General features: G+C 59.3%; 2 protein-coding genes across 3 annotated transcripts; both read right to left on the bottom strand.

Annotated features, from left to right (window-relative positions):
• Nucleotides 1-540: 540 nt before the first annotated feature.
• Nucleotides 541-4068, bottom strand: BBLN (bublin coiled coil protein). Its single transcript, XM_058524160.1, has 2 exons — nt 3908-4068; nt 541-1020 (listed from the first exon to the last, which is right to left on the bottom strand). Exons 1-2 carry the CDS (start codon nt 3984-3986, stop codon nt 848-850), a joined length of 252 nt encoding a protein of 83 aa, XP_058380143.1. The 5' UTR covers nt 3987-4068; the 3' UTR covers nt 541-847.
• Nucleotides 4069-8016: 3948 nt separating this feature from the next.
• Nucleotides 8017-12024, bottom strand: LCN2 (lipocalin 2). Of its 2 annotated transcripts, none has more exons than XM_058524784.1 (7): nt 11760-12024; nt 11065-11201; nt 9782-9861; nt 9467-9586; nt 9124-9225; nt 8329-8358; nt 8017-8210 (listed from the first exon to the last, which is right to left on the bottom strand). In XM_058524784.1, exons 1-6 carry the CDS (start codon nt 11895-11897, stop codon nt 8336-8338), a joined length of 600 nt encoding a protein of 199 aa, XP_058380767.1. In that variant the 5' UTR covers nt 11898-12024; the 3' UTR covers nt 8017-8210; nt 8329-8335. The 2 variants fall into 2 exon arrangements, with proteins under 2 accessions (XP_058380767.1, XP_058380768.1); XM_058524785.1 differs by having other exon boundaries at nt 8017-8174.
• Between the last annotated feature and the right edge of the window lie 5904 nt (nt 12025-17928).

Below are 17928 nucleotides of genomic sequence, written 5' to 3'. Positions count from 1 at the left end.
GCTGCTCCACTGGTTCTGAGTTTGTGGTTCACCTGTGGGGGCCCCGCCCTTCTTGTCAGGCAACCCTATGATGACTTATCAGTAAATGGGGCCCAGGCTGAGTTGGCTCTTTAGTTCTGCTATTTCCCCATTTGGAAAGACCCTTAGAGATGGGCAACCAGACCAACGCTGTTACTGGCCAGCTGCGGAGACTGAGGCCAAGAACAGGCGGGCGGTGCCCAAGGTTTCACAGCATGTCTTGGTGTTAGTTGTCTTAGTGAAAGGCCCTAGTACCCAGAGAAGCTGAGCGCATCACACAGGGTCGCACAGCCTGTCTGGTGCTGTTTCAGCCAGGCTAGGGAGGCAGCTGCTGGCCAGGAGCACCCCAGGGGCGGAGGAAGCCCTCACCTGTACCCTCTGTGTCCAGAAATACAAGAAGGCCAGGAACCCCAGCCCCACCAGTGTGGGCTGCCAGTGTGATCATGGAAGGCCTCCACTGCCCTGTTCACCTCTGGCGGCCCCTGGGATCCGCATCCTGGGAAACAAAGGAGAGAGGCACAGTGGTGTGGGAGACCCGTTTTAATGTGGACACTCAGGGCCTGGGCAGAGTTGGGAGTGCCCAGGAATTGGGCAGGCAGACAAGGTGGGTGGGTCGCAGGCACACACCTGGCCCCAGGAGGGGATACCGGGCAGTGTGGGCTGGCCCAGGCATCCCAAGGGTGGTACCAGAAGGGTCGCCCAGGCAGGCAGACCCACCAGGGGACCCGCAGGCCAGCCCTTGAGACGGCATCTCAGCCAGGTGGTGAGTGCCCAGGCCAGAGCCTGGCCAGGGAGGCAGGGTTGAGGTCTGGTTGGGGGCTCCCGGAACCTAGGGGCTGGCATCGCTGGGGGCCTCCCCAAGCTGCTGCTGGAACTCAAGGCGCGTCTGCCGGTTGGACTCAAGCAACTCCTGGAGGCGGGCGTGGAGGTGGTCATTCTTCTCCTCCAGGTGGTCCAGACAGGAGTTGATCTGGTCCAACATGGAGTTGATGGCAGCGTATTCTGGGAGGAAGGGGAAAGACAGCCAAGGTCTCGCGTCTCCTCAGGGCTCACAGACACCCTCCTCCCACACTCTCCCCCAGCCTGCTTCCAGAAGGGCTCTGGGCAAGTCTCTACTCCTTCCTGAGCCTCAGTGTCACCATCTGGAAAATGGGTAGATACCAAAAGAGGAAAGGCTTTGGAGAAATAATACCTAGTGTATCATCCTTTTTTCTAGGGTTAGGGTGGTCACGGGGAGGCCTGGGAAGTCCTGTCAGGTGCCAAGTCTCCTCTCTACTTCCTTCATTAGCTGCCTAGAGGCCAGAGCCCAGGAAATCAAGGCCTCTGTCCTGAGGGAGGCCCTCCTCTCCAGCCCTTCTGCGGCTCTCTGCCCTCTGGATAAAGCACTCCACAGACTCCAAGACCCGCTCCCCTCTAGCCCCACCCCACCCATTTAGCCCCGCCCCTCTCAAACCCCGCCCCTGCCCCCCCTCTAGGCCCCTCTCCCAGGTCTTGTCCTTTCCTCTCTCACACCTGCCTTTGCCCACCTCAGGCCCCTTGAACATGCTGTTGCCTCTGCCTGGAATGCGCTGTGTTCTCCTCCTGTCTTCTTTTCCTCCTCTCCTCCTGGATCAGTCCCACTCGTCCTTCAAGTCTCAGCGTGGATGTCACACAGGGAGCCCTCCCAATGCCCCAGGCGGATCACGCCTTTATTCCTGATCCCCCTGCCCTCCTCACACCTCTATGGCCCTCACCTCCAGATTGACTGCCGTGATTATTTGTGTGCTGGTCTGTCTCCCCCACCAGACTATAGAGCTCCATGAGAGGTGGCATGGTCCTGTGTTCCCTGCTGTGTCCCTGGTGCCCTCACTGGACACAATAAGCATTTTTTGAATGAATGAATGAGTCCCTGAATGAATGAATGGGTGAATGAATGAAGCCTCTGACTTCCCAGACTTTCTGCCTTTGCTCAACTGTCCTTGCCAGCCAGAATGCCTCAACCATAACAGCCATTCAGGGACCAGCTCAAAATGCCTCCGCTTCCAAGAAGCCTTCCCTGGTCCACCAGAAACCATCACTCCCTCCTCCACAGCCACTCCTGACCTGCTTCTCTCAGCAACACAATATCTCTCAGGACCCAAGGTCTGGGCCTGTGCCCACTGCGGGACCCAGTTCTGAGCCAGCCCATGACTCAGATACACTCAGCTGCCAGCTTGGGACAAAGGGGAAGCGGCTGGCGGTGTCTGGAAAAGGCCTGGGCTGGAGGAGTGCAGTCTGGGATATGGGTGTGAATGTGTCTGAATTCTGGAGGGAGAGCACCCATCGCCCAGAGTTGGCACACCTCACAGAGACCTGAGTCTTGGAATGTCCCTGCTGGATCTTAGAGTCCAACCCCTTTGTGGTACAAAAGGGGAAATCAAGGGCCAAGAAGGAAGACACCTGCCCAGGGCCCTCTCACTGGTTGGTGGCAGAGCCAAGATTCAGACTTGGGGAGCAGGGGCACTTGGGTTTCAGTCCCAGCTCTGCCCCATCCCAGCAAGTCACTGCACCTTTCTGGAACAGAGGGTAAGAACTGGGTTGTTGTGAGGATTCATATATATCAAGAACTCAGACAGAGTCTGGCCACAGCAAGTACTTAATAGATGGTCATTACCATCAACATTTCCCATTCCATGTCATGAGACACAAGCTGGGAGAAGGATGGGGGAGGTGGGTGTTTCCACACCACTGGGGCAGGCGTTATCTGTGTCAAGGGCACTTCCCAGGTCCAAGCCTTTGCCTTCCACTTGGGACACCCTCCTCCCCACTGCACTAAGTCCCGTGAATCTGTCAACATCCACTCATGTGACTGCTGGGAGGCCCTCCCTGATGTTCCCACCACAGCTGCCAGTGTGATTACACACATCTGGCTGCTGTTCACCAGCAGTGTCCAGGGCAAACCAGCCAGCCCGCTGCTTACCCCACCACGGGAGGTCCTCTACCTTTATTAAATGCAGACCCTGGGTGATGAAAGTGTTCTAAAGCTACTTTGGTGATGGGTGCACAACTCTGTGATTATCCTAAAACCCCTTGGATGGTATAATTTAAATGGGTTAATTGTGTAGTATGTGAATTATAACTCAATAAAGCTGTTACCTAAAACAAAACAAAAAGCAGACTCAATACTTACCCCACATTTGCTAAGTCCTGCCCTCTAACTTAATAAACCAATCTTCATTACACTAAAGAGAATAATAATAACCACCTACTGCACACTTGCATGCTTGGAACCTACAAAGTATTTTCCATTCGTTTTCCTATTTAATCCTGACACACTGCAATAGGAGACACTAATCATTATTCTCATTTTACAAATGGGGAAACTGAGGCTTGAGAAGATGAGAAGGGGGCTGATGGTTCTCTCTCCACCCCCCCACCCCCCCGGCAGTGCTGTGCAGGCAACAGGCTGCTTTGTAAGCAAGTCACAGTCGCGGAGGCTCCAGGCCTCACCAGCAAAGGGGGCTGGAGATGCTGACTCAGCAGGGCAGGCGCGCCCACCCAGATAGCCCCTTCTGCTCAGCCAAGACGGGCCACCGGCCCCGCCCCCTCAGGAGCCTCCGTCTCCACAGGGGCTGAAGGAAGTGACTGGAGCAAATTCCAAAAGGGCGAGTGTCCCTGAAGCGGCCTCAGTTTCCCCATCTGTAAAACGGGGCCGGGTGCCTACAGTTCTCGAATGCTGCGGTTTCCGGGGACCCGCTCGCAGGTGCTCGCCCTGAACGCCGAGACGGCACCTGCAGCTCGGGACCCATGCAGGGGCAGGGGTGGGGAAGGCTCTGAGGTCGCTTCCAAGCCCCCATCCCGGCCCCATCCCCCTTTCCAAGAAGGCACCCCTGAGAAAGCAAATGTCGCTTCAGCAGCCCCCCCGGCTCACCTGCTTCCCCGAAGCCGTCGTCCTCGCCTTCCGCGCCCGCCTCCACCGGCACGCCCAGGTCCCCGTTGGGGCCCGACATTGCGGGCTCGGGCGCCGCCAGGGCCGCGCGACGGTGGAACGGTGCCCGGCGGAGAGCCGGTGCCGGTCGGAAGGTGCAGTCGGAGGATGGAGCGCGGGGCCGGAAGAGTGGAACAGCGCGGCGGAACGCGGCGGGGCCACGCCCCAAGGGCGGAGCCCACGGCCCGAGCCCCGCCCCCGCCCCGCCCGCCGGCAGACTCCGCCCCCACGCCCAGAGCCCCGCCCACGCCCTGCGTCACAGTCGAACTCCGCCCACTCCCGCCTGCCCCCGCCCCCCCGAGCCCCGCCCCTCTCCCGGCCGCCGGGCAGGGCCATCCCGGGGCTGCCCGCGGAGAAGCCTAGGTGCTGAGGCTCCGGCTCTCATCTGGGGCGAGCAAGCCTGGCCTAGAGGGGCAGCCTGGGACCCCCCACTCTGCTCCTCCTTCAGCTGGGGACCTGAGGGCCCTAGAGCTGGCGCCTCCGCGTGGGCGAAATCTGAGCCCCGTGGTTTCTAATATTCCTTGTGTGCAGGGAAAATTTCCGTTCACAGCTTCCTTGAGTGTCACGGTCTGTGGCTGCGTGTGGCTGTGGGTCAAGGCAGGCTTCAGGATAAGGTGGGCCCAGCTGCCATCATCCTCCACCCCTTTTAGCAGCTCGGAGAAGGAGGGTGCTGGGAGTGCGCCTAGGGGCGGCTGGGAGCTCAGATGGGTGGACGTGTGCGTCAGGCATCCCTGTGCAGCCTCCATGCATGAGCGTTCGCATCCACCTGCGGTGTCTGTGTGGTGTGTGTGTCTGTGCGCGCCTCGGCATGCTTCTGGGAACCTGCATGTCTCTCTAAGAGTTTGTTGCCTATCCCCGTGTGCCCGGGAGTCTGCGTGTTTCTCCCTTTGTCTGTGGGCTCACGCACAGAGTGGAGTCCTGTGATCCCAGATGTGATTTCACGTCTGGGAGCAAAACGTGTGCCTGTGGGGTTTTTTTGCGGTGCCCTATGCTTATAGGGATAAACGTGTTTGGATTGTGTTGGCACATCCACGTATGTGACCTGTGTTTGTGATGTGTCTCTGCACACTGGTGTGCTACACACAGACACAGGTGTTTCTGTGCCCATCAGGGGACACAGGGCTCTGCTGTCTTGGTTGGTGAAATGCCATGGTCCCAGGGAGGGCCTCTCGCCCACCAGCCAAAGGCGAGTACCCAGCCCTCCTTCTCTTTCAGCCCTGCTCACACCTCTGCCAGGCGCTGCCCTTGCTCAGCCCCACTCTTTCCCAGGGAGACAGCCTAGCCTCAGAGAGTGCCCCCTCCCCCATCAGGGGCTCCTGTCCCATCGTGGGGACCAGGCAGGGGAGTCCCTCACCTTGTCCTGTGGGAGTCAGACTCCATGGAGAACTGGGCAGGGTCTGCAGGACCCTGCAAGGCCCCCAGCAGGACTAGCCCCACCTATAGCATTCAAGGAGTAGCTATTCTCCTGGAGCCTGAGCAGGGGCCTGAGGCCTGGGGCTAGCAGTGTGAGCAGAGGGAGGCAGGCGGGAGGAGAGGAGAGTACAGCCCAGCCAAAGCCTCATCCCCCATGTGGCTAAGTGAGGATGGGAAGGGGGGGAACTGGGGGAGGAGGGGAGGAGCAGGGGAGGTGGCAGAGGCACCTTACCTAGCTGGCTCCTTCTGCACTCCCAGAGGCCGGAGCTAACCTGGACCCTGCCCACCCCACTCCTGTGGTCAAGGCCCACACACCAGACCACAGGACGAAAGAGTCACCTACCCCAGCCAGCCCTGATGGGAGCGGGGGCGTGCCATGGTGCTGCCCTGCCTCTGGGGTCCCTGTTCACCTCTCATTCCTCACCTCACAAATTCTGCCATCATTCCTTCTCTGAGCCCAGTGTGGTGGGCTGAATAATCGCCCCCAGAGGTATCTGGGTCCTAACTCTTGGAATCTGTGAATGGTACCTTATTTGGGAAAAGTGTCTTTTCAGATGTGATTGCATTAAGATTTGAGCTGGAAAGATTATCCTGGATTATCCAGGTGGGGCCTAAATGTAATCACAAGTTATAAGGAGGGGGAAGAGGGAGATTTGACCACAGACATAAGCGAGAAGGCCACGTGAGGACCTCAGCAGAGAGAGAGATTTGGAGATGCCATGCTGCTGTCTTTGAAGAAGGTGGAAAGGACCACAAGCTAAGGAATGCGAGGAAGGCAACTCTAGAAGCTGGAAAAGGCTGAGAAGCAGACTGTCTCCTAGAGCCTCGGGGGGAAGTGCAGCACTGCTGACACTTTGATTTCAGCCCAGGGAAATTGATTTCAGATTTCTGGTCTCCAGGACTGTAAGACAATAAATGTGTGTTGTTTTAAGCTGCTGGTTTGCAGTAATTGTTATAGCAGTCATAGGAAACTAATAAACCCAGTGACCCTGGGAGGAAACACAGAGCCCCATTTGTGCCCTAAGAGTTTGACCCTGGAAGGCCCGGGAGGCCCAGGTGGTGATGGGAAGCTGCGTTGCACGGGCCAAGGCAGAGAACCTGGATCTGTGGCCTGAAGTGGAGCCTAAGGGCCAGTGTGCTGGGTTCAGCTTCCCCCACTCTCAGCCAGATATGGGGCTCTGGCTAGTGGCCCCCTCGGTGCCCTTCTGGACTCATGCATGGCCTCCATCCTTGCTCAGCCCAGGCTGCAGCAAGCTGGTCTCTTCCTGGAGTCTGGCCCAGACTTCCGAGACTGTGAGAGCATCTGGTGGGCCTGGGTCTCAGGCCTGTCCTGTTCCCTGGGGGTGGAGGCTGGGACTGCTCACAGCTCCAGTGTCTCCCCACTCCCCCAGCCAGGGGGTAGATGTGCAAGCCTGTGGGACAGAGAAGCCTGGGTTTCTTCAGAACCCCACCTCCTCTGACCTCTGACCTTGCAAGGGGAGAAGAGGCCGGGGAGGGAGTCCTGTGTGTGATGCAGACATGGAGGCGCTGCAGCTGTGGCCTGTGGGTGGACAGGGGCTTGTCAGGCCCCAGACACAGGCCCAGCCAAGCAGCCCCAGACACAGGCCCACACAGACTCGTGCAGGCCTGGAGCCCACGAGTCTTCTAGAATCTGGATTTCTGGTAGCATATTCCCCTCTTTGCTTCCTGGCCCTGCCCCTGGTGGTCAGGAGGTCATGATAGAGAGGAGATGTGGGTGAGCGAGAGCACTCTGAAAGGGATCAGCATGGACACTGCCACCCACCAGTGTGGCCAGGAGGGTGAGCACTGGGCCCACAGGGGCTGGCAAAGGTGCAGGGGACCACTCCTGGGGACCATTTCTACCTGGCACAGCCTCAAGCTGAGCATGCCTCCACCCCACCCACTGTGCACCACTCCCGCACTGGCTGCCATCTTCCAGCATCCATAGGGATCCTGGTGAGTCAGGGGTGACAGCACCTCAGCCCTCCCAGTCTCCTCCAGCTCCCTGGCTCTGGCTGGGCCTCTGCTGTAGGAGTGTTGCAGGCAGCAGAGGGCATGAGGTGTGGTCCCATCAGTGATTCCATTGAAGTCGGCACCCCTCAAAGGCAGGGACATGGGGGTGGGCCCAGAGTTGGGAGCTAGGAAGTGTTCAGTCAAAGCTGGACTCTGGGGGCCGGCCCCGTGGCTTAGCGGTTAAGCGCTCACGCTCCGCTACTGGCGGCCCGGGTTCGGATCCTGGGCGCGCACCGACGCACCACTTCTCCTGCCATGCTGAGGCCGCGTCCCACACACAGCAACTAGAAGGATGTGCAACTATGACATACAACTATCTACTGGGGCTTTGGGGAAAAAAAAGGAGGAGGATTGGCAATAGATGTTAGCTCAGAGCAGGTCTTCCTCAAGCAAAAAGAGGAGGATTAGCACAGATATTAGCTCAGGGCTGATCTTCCTCACAAAAACAAAACAAAACAAACAAACAAAACAAAACAAAAAACTTAAAAAAAAAAACGCTGGACTCTGGTTCTGTGGCCTCCATTCCTTGCTGGGACCACAGTCCCTAGGAGTGACGCTAATGTGAGCCCACCCTTTGCCCGTCCTCCTCCCAGAGGGCCCAGGAGTCAAGGAGCACAGACTGGGGGTCTGTGGGCATGTGTTTATTTAGCAGGCAAGGAGGGGCCATCAGTAGGGTGGCCTGGGGAGCAACTGGTGGGCTGCGCCATGGAAAGTGTCTCCTGGGTCTCTCACTGGTGTCTGGGCTGGTGGGGGCAGCTGGGCAGCATCCTGGGCAGGGGCCGACCTGAGGGCGATGGGGGCAGAGAGAGACAGGAGGCACCTGAGAGGGAGACAAGGGAGTAAAGATGGCAGCATGCTGGGTGGGGGAGCAAGGGCAGGCCTGAGACCCCGCCCCACTGCACCCTGGCTCCCATCAGCCCCTCCCCAGCCATACTCACTGCACGCTCACTGTTCATCGATGCACTGGTCTGTGGGGGAGAGAGTCCATCAGAATGAGCAGGTGTGTGTGTGTGTGTGTGTGTGTTTGTGTGTGTGATCCCTGACCACCAAGGCCCCTGCACTGCCCCTGGGCTGCCCCAGACCCCAGCCTGGCCCAGCAGCAGCAGATCTAGGGGTTCCCTTCAGGGATGCGGCAGCAGAGGGGCAAGTGATGGGGCTGGGGGATTGGGAGAAAGGCCTGAGGATGAGCGGACCTGGGGGACACCCTCCAGAGGAGGCAAGTGAGGCCCAGCCACTTGCTCGGGCACCTAGGCCTCCTGCCCATTTACCTGCTGAGCCCTGGCAGCCACTTAGCCTTGGGGAGGTCAGTGGCTCTCTGAGTGGCCTGGCTGGAGCCCTCTGCCCAGGCCAGGCCACCTTCAGACAAGGGTACCTCCCAAGTCAGTGGTGGGCAAGCCCCAGGGCAAGGGAGGAGGTGGCCCAGAACAGCAGGACCTGGGGCATAGGGGGAGGTGGCCGTGGCAATGAGACTGGGGAAACTTGAACCTGGGCCTGAAATTCTCATCTGGGCAGGCCCAAGCTGCCTGTCAGGGAGGAACACTTGGGGCCCAGATCCCTGCGGGCCCCACAGACCCCTGGGTGGGAAAGGGTCTCCCTGAGCCCAAAGTGGCTCCCAGGGGGCTCCAGTGAGTGGACCAGGGGACCGAGTCTCTTCTCTCCCCCTTTCCTTGGTGGGGCAGCATCAGGCCTAGACAGCTGCATGTCCCCTTCTCCTCTCCCCAACTGGGCCTTACCGATAGGGATAGGGAAGATGATGTGGTCATCGGTGAGGCCAATGGATTTCGCAAAGCGGGTGAATTCCTCCCTCCGTTCAGGGGGCAGCTCCTTGGTCCTCCCTGTGGCCAAGACGGCCAATGAGTGGCCAGCAAACATTCCATAAGTATTGTAGAATGTGTGAATGAGGCCGCAGACGCCTTCCTCACTGAGGGGTCTGCAGAAGGACCTCTCTCCCTGGCCTCCCAGGGGCTCAGAGCAGAGCTGGCACTGGAGAGAACCTTGGCGGCTGGGTGGGGATGAGCCTCTTCTCCCCCCGTGTGACCAGGATCCGGGTCCCCAAGGAGATGGGTGACGACCCACCATAGAGAGTGGTCTTGAAGTAACCCTGGTTTTTGTAAAACTTCTTGAAGAACACTATGGCATACTGGTTGTAGTTGGTGGCCACCACTCGCACGGTGTAGCTCTGCACTCCAGGATAACCTGTGGGGTGGATGGCGAGCGGTCAGCCTGCCCTGGCCGGGAGGAGGGAGCCAATCCCTTCTCCCCAGCCTGTCTGCATGGGCTTCCCCCCATAGGACAGCACCTGTGTGGACGGGCAGGGGTGTCTGTTCCCCTTGTGGGAGGCCTCCACCCCCTGGAACCCCCAGTTCAGGGCCCACCTCACTCAGGACTCACGTTTAATGCCGCCCAGGTAGAACTGGCCAGGCAGGGAACTTGGGACAAAAGTTCTGATCCAGTGGTCACAGCCTTCGTCCCTGTGAGAGTGAGAGATGGGCGGGTGAGAGGGAGACGACACAGGCTTGCACCACCTGGGCTGGACGAGGTGGGGCCAGGGCTGCAGCTGAAGGGGCTAAGATTCTGATGCCCCTGGTCCAGCTAGCCCAGGACAGCCCATCCCCCACCACAGCAGGAGGCCCCACCCCACCCAGCTCAGAGGGCCTGGGTCCTGCCCTCTGAGCCTATCCCTGGCTGTCCCTGCCTGGTTGGCCCTGGGCTACCTGACCCTGCTCAGACCCGCCCTTCAGCACCCACTGTCCTTTCCTCTTCAGGGCTGTCTCCCCTTAGTGGCCTTCCCTACATACTGTCCCCCCCCCATGTCCCCCAGGCATTTATCTGCTACTCTTCTCTTCTCTCTGCTGCTTCCCTCTCTGTAACCTCCCCTGGAGGATTCATCCTGTGAGGTTCCAGTCTATTCCATGCCAAGGACACCCTTAGCTCTTGGGCCAATGCTGACCTCTCACCTGAGTCCCACCCTGTCCCCTGATCTCCCAAACCTGCCCTCCTTCTGCCCCTTGTTCCATAAATGCTCCAGTGCCCATGTCCCCAGGAGCCAGAGCCAGAATCCCATAGGCACTGGGTGATCCCTGGCACTCCCCCATTCATCTCCCCACTGTAGCCAGAGGGGCCCTGCTCAGACCCACTCCTCACCAAATCCCTTCTGGGCTGGTGCCTGAGGCCCCTGCCAGGGCTGCCCACCCCCCTCCAGGCTGCTCAGCGGCTCCTGCTTGGGGCAGCCCCGCGATGGCTTGCTGCTTCCTGAAGGAGCAGCTCTCTGACTCGGAGTCCACCAGCCCAGGCGTGAACGCCTTCATCCCTCCTGAGGCAGGTTGGCTCCTTCAAGGCCGAGCCCAGAGGCCACCTCCCTGGAAGCCCTCAGTGAAGCCTGGGGGGGGTTGCAGTGACCCTCCTCCCATGCCAGGACACCCCTGCTCTCTCCATCTTGTTTCCTAATGACTGTCCATCGCCACTACTGTGTGTCTGTGCTGAAGTGACCAATAAATGCTGATCTAATCAAGGAAGGAAGGAATGAACAAATATATGAATCTAGCACTCAGCAGTAGGGTGAATGACTCTCTCTCAGCTTCGGTCACCCCTTGGCTGTGACATCAGTCTGCCTCGCAGCCCCCTGGGCAGCCCGCCAGGTCCCCCAGGTTCCCCGAGGAGGTGGCAGCTCTCACCGGAGCAGGGTGGAGGTGACGTTGTAGCTGCCGTTGTTTTTCAGCTCGTAGGTGGTGGCGTACATCTTAACCTGGCCTTGCTTTTCTTTCCCGATTGCATTCCCAGCCAGGCCCACAACGTACCACTTCCCCTGGAACTGCAGGGGCGTGATGACAGGCAGAGCCCAGCAACGGGCCCCAGGGCCCCCCACTGCTCCGCCCCTGCAGGCACCTCTGAGCAGCCCAGACCGGAACCAGGAGCCCCTCTAACTAGGCGGCGGGGCCTGGGACGAGGCACTCAGGCCTGGGCTGGGCCTGCACTGATGAAGCCAGAGCTGGAGGCCGCCAGGCCAGGAGGGGGCCCTGAGTCTGGCAGGTATGAGGTGACCCTGGGCAAGTGGCCAGCTGGCCTCCCTGAGCTGCAGGTTCCTCGTCATGCAGAGGGACTGAAGATGTTCCCGCCTTGCAAAGACTATGGGGATTATGGGAGAGAGCATGGACCCGGCAGGGTCTGCTCAGGTGACCCTCTTGTCAGCAGGGTCCCGGGTGAGATGGGGGCATGGGGCGTGGCCTCCAGAAGGTGATCTGAGGGCAGGCTGAGCTGAAGCTTGGGGCTGTCCTGCCCTAACACGCTTCCTAAGACTCTTTGCCTCTCTTCCACTCTGCTTGCACTCTCCGCCGGGCCCTCCTTCCAGCTACCCTTCCAGGCCCCTCACCTGGTCATCCCGGAAGTCGGGCTGCAGCGGGATTCTGAGCAAAGGTGGGGACCGGATCAGGTTTTGGGCAGAGTCCTGGGCCTGGGTCTGCAGGGCCCCCAGCAGGGTGAGGCCCAGCCACAGGAGCCCTAGGGCCATGATTTCAGGGCTGAGGAAGCTGGCGCTCCGGGAGCTGCTGGAGGAGGAGGAGGAGGGTGAGGAGCCTGGCCTGGGGCTCCTTATTTATGGTCGGCCCACCCCAGGGTGGAGTGATTCATCCTTTGCCACATCCAGGAAGGGGAGGCAATTGCCAGCAACTCCTGCTGAAACACTTGGCAAGATTTCTGCCCCTTTCCCCCCTGGTCAGGATTGTGCAAGATGGGTGGGCAGGAACGCCAAGGGCGTTGGGAGGGGCGTTCCCCAAGCTCTGCGCCTTTGGCAGGGACAAGGGCTCCCTCTGCACACACTCTGTAGCCCTTCCCTTCGCTCTGGTTGGCCTTGTATGTGAGTCAGTGGTCCTTGATCTGGACGAGCTGTCCTCTGACCTCCAGGAGCCCCTGCTCAGCCCAAGCCAGGGGTAGGGTCTGTGCAGTGAGGCCCCCCCTTCCAGCACCTGATGTAAGCAGGGAATGCCTCACCACAACAGACCGTGTGTTGTTTCCCAGTTCTCGGAAGGGATAGGGGAGAGTGGGGCAGCTAAGAGTGGCATGCCCAACAGGGAAGGACAGAGTATGTGCCCCGAGCTTTTGGAGCCCGGATCCTGGCCCTGGCACAGGGTGAGACCCTCCGAGAGGCTGACCTGGGAGTGCTCCCTGCCTTGAGTCAGCCCCTCCCCTCCTCCATGCCCCATTTGTAAGAACAGACTACAGCCGACCCCAGGGGACTTGGCCTGTCCTGTGGGCCCAGTCCTGGGCCTGGGTCTGGGACAGAGACCCCAAGCTGGACACTTGAGCAGCACACATGGCTGCTTTGCAAAGCAGAATGCCAAGGCTGTAGTCCCGGCTCCGTCCTGATTGGGGACAAAGAGGGGCGTGCACCTGTGCTGGGTGAGGCGGGCTGGGGCCCGAAGGTGGGCTCTCCACCAGCCTGCTCTGGACACCAGGTGCTTTGGGTCACAGGGAACACAAGAACTTGGCCTCGGCCTTGAGAGGTCATTGAGACCATCCCCGTCGCCAGCCACAGCCTTGGGCCGCAGAGCCCAGTGACTCAGGCCTGGGTACCTAGAAGTGTTCCTGCCACGGCTGGTCCCAGCTTTGTCCTGGAAGGAAGCAGTTTCCTAACTGGGGGCCTGGTCATCCTTGGGAGGCAGTAATGGGTCCCCACCCCTGTGCAGTGTCTCCAAGATGTCACCACGGGGGCAGCGGCAGTCTGGACGCCTGACCTGAGGCTTAACTGAGGGTTCGCTGGCCTTGAAGGAGACTGACAGGACCTCAGTGGCTCTGCTCACCTGCTGCGGGGAGATCAGCTCCCGTAGCCTGGGCTCTAGGGTAGCGGGCCCTGAGGGAAGGGGCTTTGGAGGGGGTCCCGAGCTCATGGGTAGGGCGCGGCCTCGGCATCCCTGAGGCCAGAGAGGCCCCCACAGGACCCCTGTTCCCTCAGGCCCTGCCCTACCTGCCCATCTGAGTGATGAAAGGGCAGGAAGTGGAGTTGAGCAAAGCTTCTTTGAGGGAACGATGCTGCCACCAAAGCCCACACACCCTCCGGAGGTGCCAGTGGCCACATCCCACGCCTCTCATCACCGCTGGCAGCCCCAGGGGCTCCACCCCTGCTCTTCTCTGTGACCTTAAAAGGTATCCTCAAGGGGCCGGCCCCATGGCTTAGTGGTTAAGTGCGTGCGCTCCACTACTGGTGCCCCGGGTTCAGATCCTGGGCGCGCACCGACACACTGCTTGTCTGGCCATGCTGAGGTGGCATCCCACATACAGCAACTCGAAGGATGTGCAACTATGACATACTGGGGCTTTGGGGAGAAAAAGGGAAAAAAAGGAGAAGGATTGGCAATAGATGTTGGCTCAGGGCTGGTCTTCCTCAGCAAAAAGAGGAGGATTGGCATGGATGTTAGCTCGGGGCTGATCTTCCTCACAAAAAAAAAAAAAAAGGAAAAAAAGGTATCCTCAAGTCTGCAGTGACTATTGGATGTGGGGAGACTGATGGATGGGGCCCCAAAGGATTTTAAGTAGGGAATGGCCAGTGTTCTGGTTCACCAAAGAGCTGCTGGATGGAATATTCTAGACTCTGAATGTCAGGGGGTAGAGTAGCCAATGCTCCCCTGGTATGAATTGGGGTGGGGAATTAGGGCCAAGTCTGTAGCAAATGAAAACCAGGGCTGGGTGCTGGAGGGGTGACAGCTTGGCCCAGGGACCCCACTTGGAATCCTGGCCCCTCCAGGTGCTTGTGAATCCCTGCCCACCTGCATTCGCGTCAGCTTCCACCTCTGCAAAGAGAGCTGTGCTGCAGATTCTTTGAGGCCATGCACACACAGTGCCTGGTGCACAGACAGCGCCCGGTGCACACACGTGGGGTGTCTCTACACGCAGTCACTGCTGAGTTTCTGACCAAAGCCCTGTGGGACCCATTCTTCTCCCTGTGCGGGCTCTAGGCCTCAGACCTGCTGACCTTGTCTCTTTCTCTGTCCTCATCTCTGTGTGATCTTGGCCTCAGCTAACACCTGGTGACAGCCATCTCATCACCCCTTCCTCACCTGGCTGCCTTCTGCCTTCTCTCCTGCCCCACCCAGCCAAGGATGGTCACAGCATGGCTGGAGCAGAGGTCAGGCCACGCTGTGGCCGATCCCAGCCAACAAGAGGTGGGTGTTGGGCTGGCTGGAGCTGCAGGGCAGGGGACCAGCCGGCGGTGCTCGCTGTATTCTGCCTTTGGAAGGGAGGGTCCTGCAGGCTGGGCTGGGGGTAAAGGTGAAAAGCTCTGCCCACCCTCTTCAGAGCCCAGCAGGCCTTCTGGGGGAGGGTCAGCTCAACGCACACACCCACCTCTCACAAGCTGCGAGACTCAGCACTGGGAATGTTGGGTGAGGACCGTGGTGTAGACCTCCTGTTTAGACTTAGGCCGACTCCAATAGCTCCGGGGTGGACAGGACCCTGGAGGCCCCACTCGTTGCCCACCCCCTTCCCACTGGGCCTGGGCCCCTGGCCAAGGAGGGGACTCCCGGGTTCATGCTGCCCAGAGCAGGGGGCAGTCCTTGGGCCCCGGGGCTGTCAGAATGGTCTGAATCACACACGTGGCACCGTGTGGGGGCACACCAGGCACTCGCCCGCCTCTTCTTGGCGCCTCTCTTGGCTTCTACTGTGGCCTCTAGGCTGGTTCCGCAGGGCCACCCGTACTAACTCTCCCTGCTCTCTCTCCAGGAGCTCAGATGTCCTGAGTGAGGCCACAATAAACCACACAGAAGCCTTGAGGCCAAGCCCCTCTTGGGAGAAGCCAGAGCAGGGCCTTCCAAGTCCTGTCCTGGGTCTCTTTAGCAGTGACAGGAACTTAAAAACCATCCACACCTGGGTTTCTCTGTGGCAAGAAGCCACGAGAACTCTGGCTGCTCCAGACCCCCAACAGTGTCTCTGGCAGGTGGTTCTTGCCCCTCTGTGTGCCTAGGAGCAGAGGCTCCCAGGAACTGCAGTGGCCTGTCGTCCCACAGAGGGGCCCAGGCTCCACTCCTGGTCTAATCCACTCAAGAAGGCAGCAAAATGTTCTCTGACAGTTCCTGCACCTCAGGAATCCAGTCTAACACCCTGGACTGGTTTCTGGAAGCCTGTGAACAGTGTTCAGCCCAGCCTCAGATGACCAGGGCAAAAGCAATCCTCTCTCACCTGCTTGAAGGGCTGGGCAGGAGCTCCCCCTGAGGGGGTGACTAGGCCCCTCAGAGCCAGGGGCCACGCCTGGGAAGAGCCTACAGGCATGATGCCCCCAGGAGGCTGATCACAGCAGCAGGAACTCTTGGTGTCCACAGATGGGCCTTCCTTGACCACCGCGGGTCCCAACACCCAGGAGGAGGGAGTGTAAGTGAACATAAGTGAGGCCATCTTGTTACGCTAAAGGACCTTTTCCTAGTTAAAATGTAATCATCATAAATTACTACACACTCATGATTTTCTGGCCCTGCTCCTGTGCACGTACCCCTGCTGAGGTACTGTTGTAGCTTTGTTCTTAACAAATCCTAACGAATTTTCCCAAGGAAGAAGAAGGCCTCCACAAAGAAGGAACACCTGTAGGATATTCATCACCACTGACAGAAGAAAAAAACAATGAGAGACCCTGGAGTCCATCATGCCTGAAAGCCGACATTTCTAAACCGCCCCCCTTACTGCCCATTTTCCCTATATAACAGCCTCAAGATTCTGTAATTCTTGAAGATGGTTTTTTGAGACATTAGTCTGCCATCTTCCAATTCTGCCAGCTGATTGAATAAAACCTTCCTTTCTCGGTCTCTCGTTGTGATTAATTGGCTCAGATCACGGCAAGCAGAGCAAGCCCATTGCTTGGTCACAGAAGGACTGTTTGGCGTGAGGTTCCTGCTCCCCCAGGGCCTTGGCTTGAGTGTCCAGTTTCCAGAAGCAGCTTCCCATGGGGTCCACCAGGCAGGGGGCAGCATGAGGTCTGGGCCCAGGGCTGCCTTCTGGTTCTGGTCCTCGGGTGCGTTGCCCGAGCATGCCCCTTAGCTGGGTGCTCCTGCCTTCCTCTCTGGGGCCTGGACTCCCATGCAGCTGGGAGGGCCCATGATGGCCACAGGGGGGCAGGGGACTGGAGGCCACGGCTCTGAGCAGGGTCTGCAGTGGATGCTGGGATCCCATGGAGTTGGGCAGGGGTGCTTCTGCCACAAGCCTCTGCCTGGCATGGCCTTGGCACTGGACAAGACATGCTCCTCCAGGCTCTGCACCCCTCCTGCCTGGGCGGCAGCTTCCAGCACCCCAGGAAAGGAGCTGTTCCATCCCCACCACTCCTGGGTCACCCTTATATGCCCTGCTCCCAGGCCCTGGGCTGGGCCTCTGCTGGACACGTAAAGGTGGCTTGTGTAGGAAGATGGGTCTGGCTCTCTGGAAAGGCTGGTTCTCCTTTGTACCCTAAGGACCCAGGACACGCCAGGGGAGTGCCCAGCCCAGGGGCAGGGTAGTGGGTGCCAGAAGGGTTAAATGAGAACAAATGTCTGAGAGGTGCTCAGGCTCCTCCTGGGTCCTCTCTGGGTGCTTGGGGCGGGGGTGGGGGGAGGGGGGCTGGGGACTGACCGAGCTATGGCCTTTCCGCCCCACCCCACTTATCCCAGTGGATGGGCTGCCAGCTCAGATCCTCACCAAGTGTTTATTTCAGATGGGGCGGGTCTGTGGCTGAGCCTGGCCTCTGGGTGGGGGGAGTCATGAGCAAGACTGTGACAGGCAGTGAGGATGAGGTCAGACTCCAAGGAGAGAGCACATCCACCTGCATAAGGAGAAGGGGCTGACCTGGGCCAGTGGAGAGTGGGGCGAGGGGCCAGGGAGTGTGGTGCAGGGATCAGAGAACACCCACTGAGGCCTTCGCCTGGCCACTGTCCCTCTGTAGCCCAGTTCTCAGGGGGACTGGGTTGGGGGCCTAGGAGACCATGGGTTGGAGGGAGGACCACCCCCTTACCCCTTCTCATGACTGTCAGAACCACCTCTTAGGGGTGGGAAGCCTCTGCAGAGGCATGATGGACAGGCAGAGGACACAGGGCACAGGTCTGGGTGCTTCCTCTGGGCCCACAGTCTCTCAGGCAGAGTCCCTCAGGTGGGCACTGGCCTCTCCCAGGGTCAGTGCAGCCACAAGTGCCCATCTCTAGGAGCCAGCCTGGATCTGCCAGGATTGGAGTGACCCGTGGCTCCTTGGTCTCTATCCACACCCCTGGGTCCCCCTGTCCTGGGACACTGTTATGAGCTGAATGTTTGTGTCCCCCCCAAATTCTTATGTTGAGATCCTAACCCCCAATGCAATGGCATTAGGTGGGGCCTTTGGGGTGATTAGGTTGTGAGAGTGCAGCCCTCATGAATGGGATTAGTGCCGTTATCAAAGACACCCCAGAGAGCTCCCTAGCCCCTTCCGCCATGTGCAGACACAGCGAGAAGACAGCCATCTGTGAAGCAGGAAATGGGTCTCACCAGACACCAAATCTGCCAGCACCTTGATCTTGGACTTCCCAGACTCTAGAACCATGAGAATTAAATTTCTGTTGTTT

Source organism: Diceros bicornis, chromosome 28, assembly GCF_020826845.1.
Source record: "Diceros bicornis minor isolate mBicDic1 chromosome 28, mDicBic1.mat.cur, whole genome shotgun sequence".
NCBI classification, from domain to species: domain Eukaryota; kingdom Metazoa; phylum Chordata; class Mammalia; order Perissodactyla; family Rhinocerotidae; genus Diceros; species Diceros bicornis.
Note: the sequence above shows the minus strand (reverse complement) of the source record. Positions and strands in the feature narration are given on the sequence as shown.

Bases quoted from the DNA above. Each gene is read 5' to 3' on its own strand.
- BBLN (XM_058524160.1), bottom strand. From the start codon at position 3,986: ATGTCGGGCCCCAACGGGGACCTGGGCGTGCCGGTGGAGGCGGGCGCG. The intron at 1,021-3,907 runs GTGAGCCGGGGG...CCTTCCTCCCAG, and splicing joins CGACGGCTTCGGGGAAGCAG to AATACGCTGCCATCAACTCC.
- LCN2 (XM_058524784.1), bottom strand. From the start codon at position 11,897: ATGGCCCTAGGGCTCCTGTGGCTGGGCCTCACCCTGCTGGGGGCCCTG. The intron at 11,202-11,759 runs GTGAGGGGCCTG...ACGCCCCTGCAG, and splicing joins CCGACTTCCGGGATGACCAG to TTCCAGGGGAAGTGGTACGT. The intron at 9,226-9,466 runs GTGGGTCGTCAC...TCTTGGCCACAG, and splicing joins CTTCAAGACCACTCTCTATG to GGAGGACCAAGGAGCTGCCC.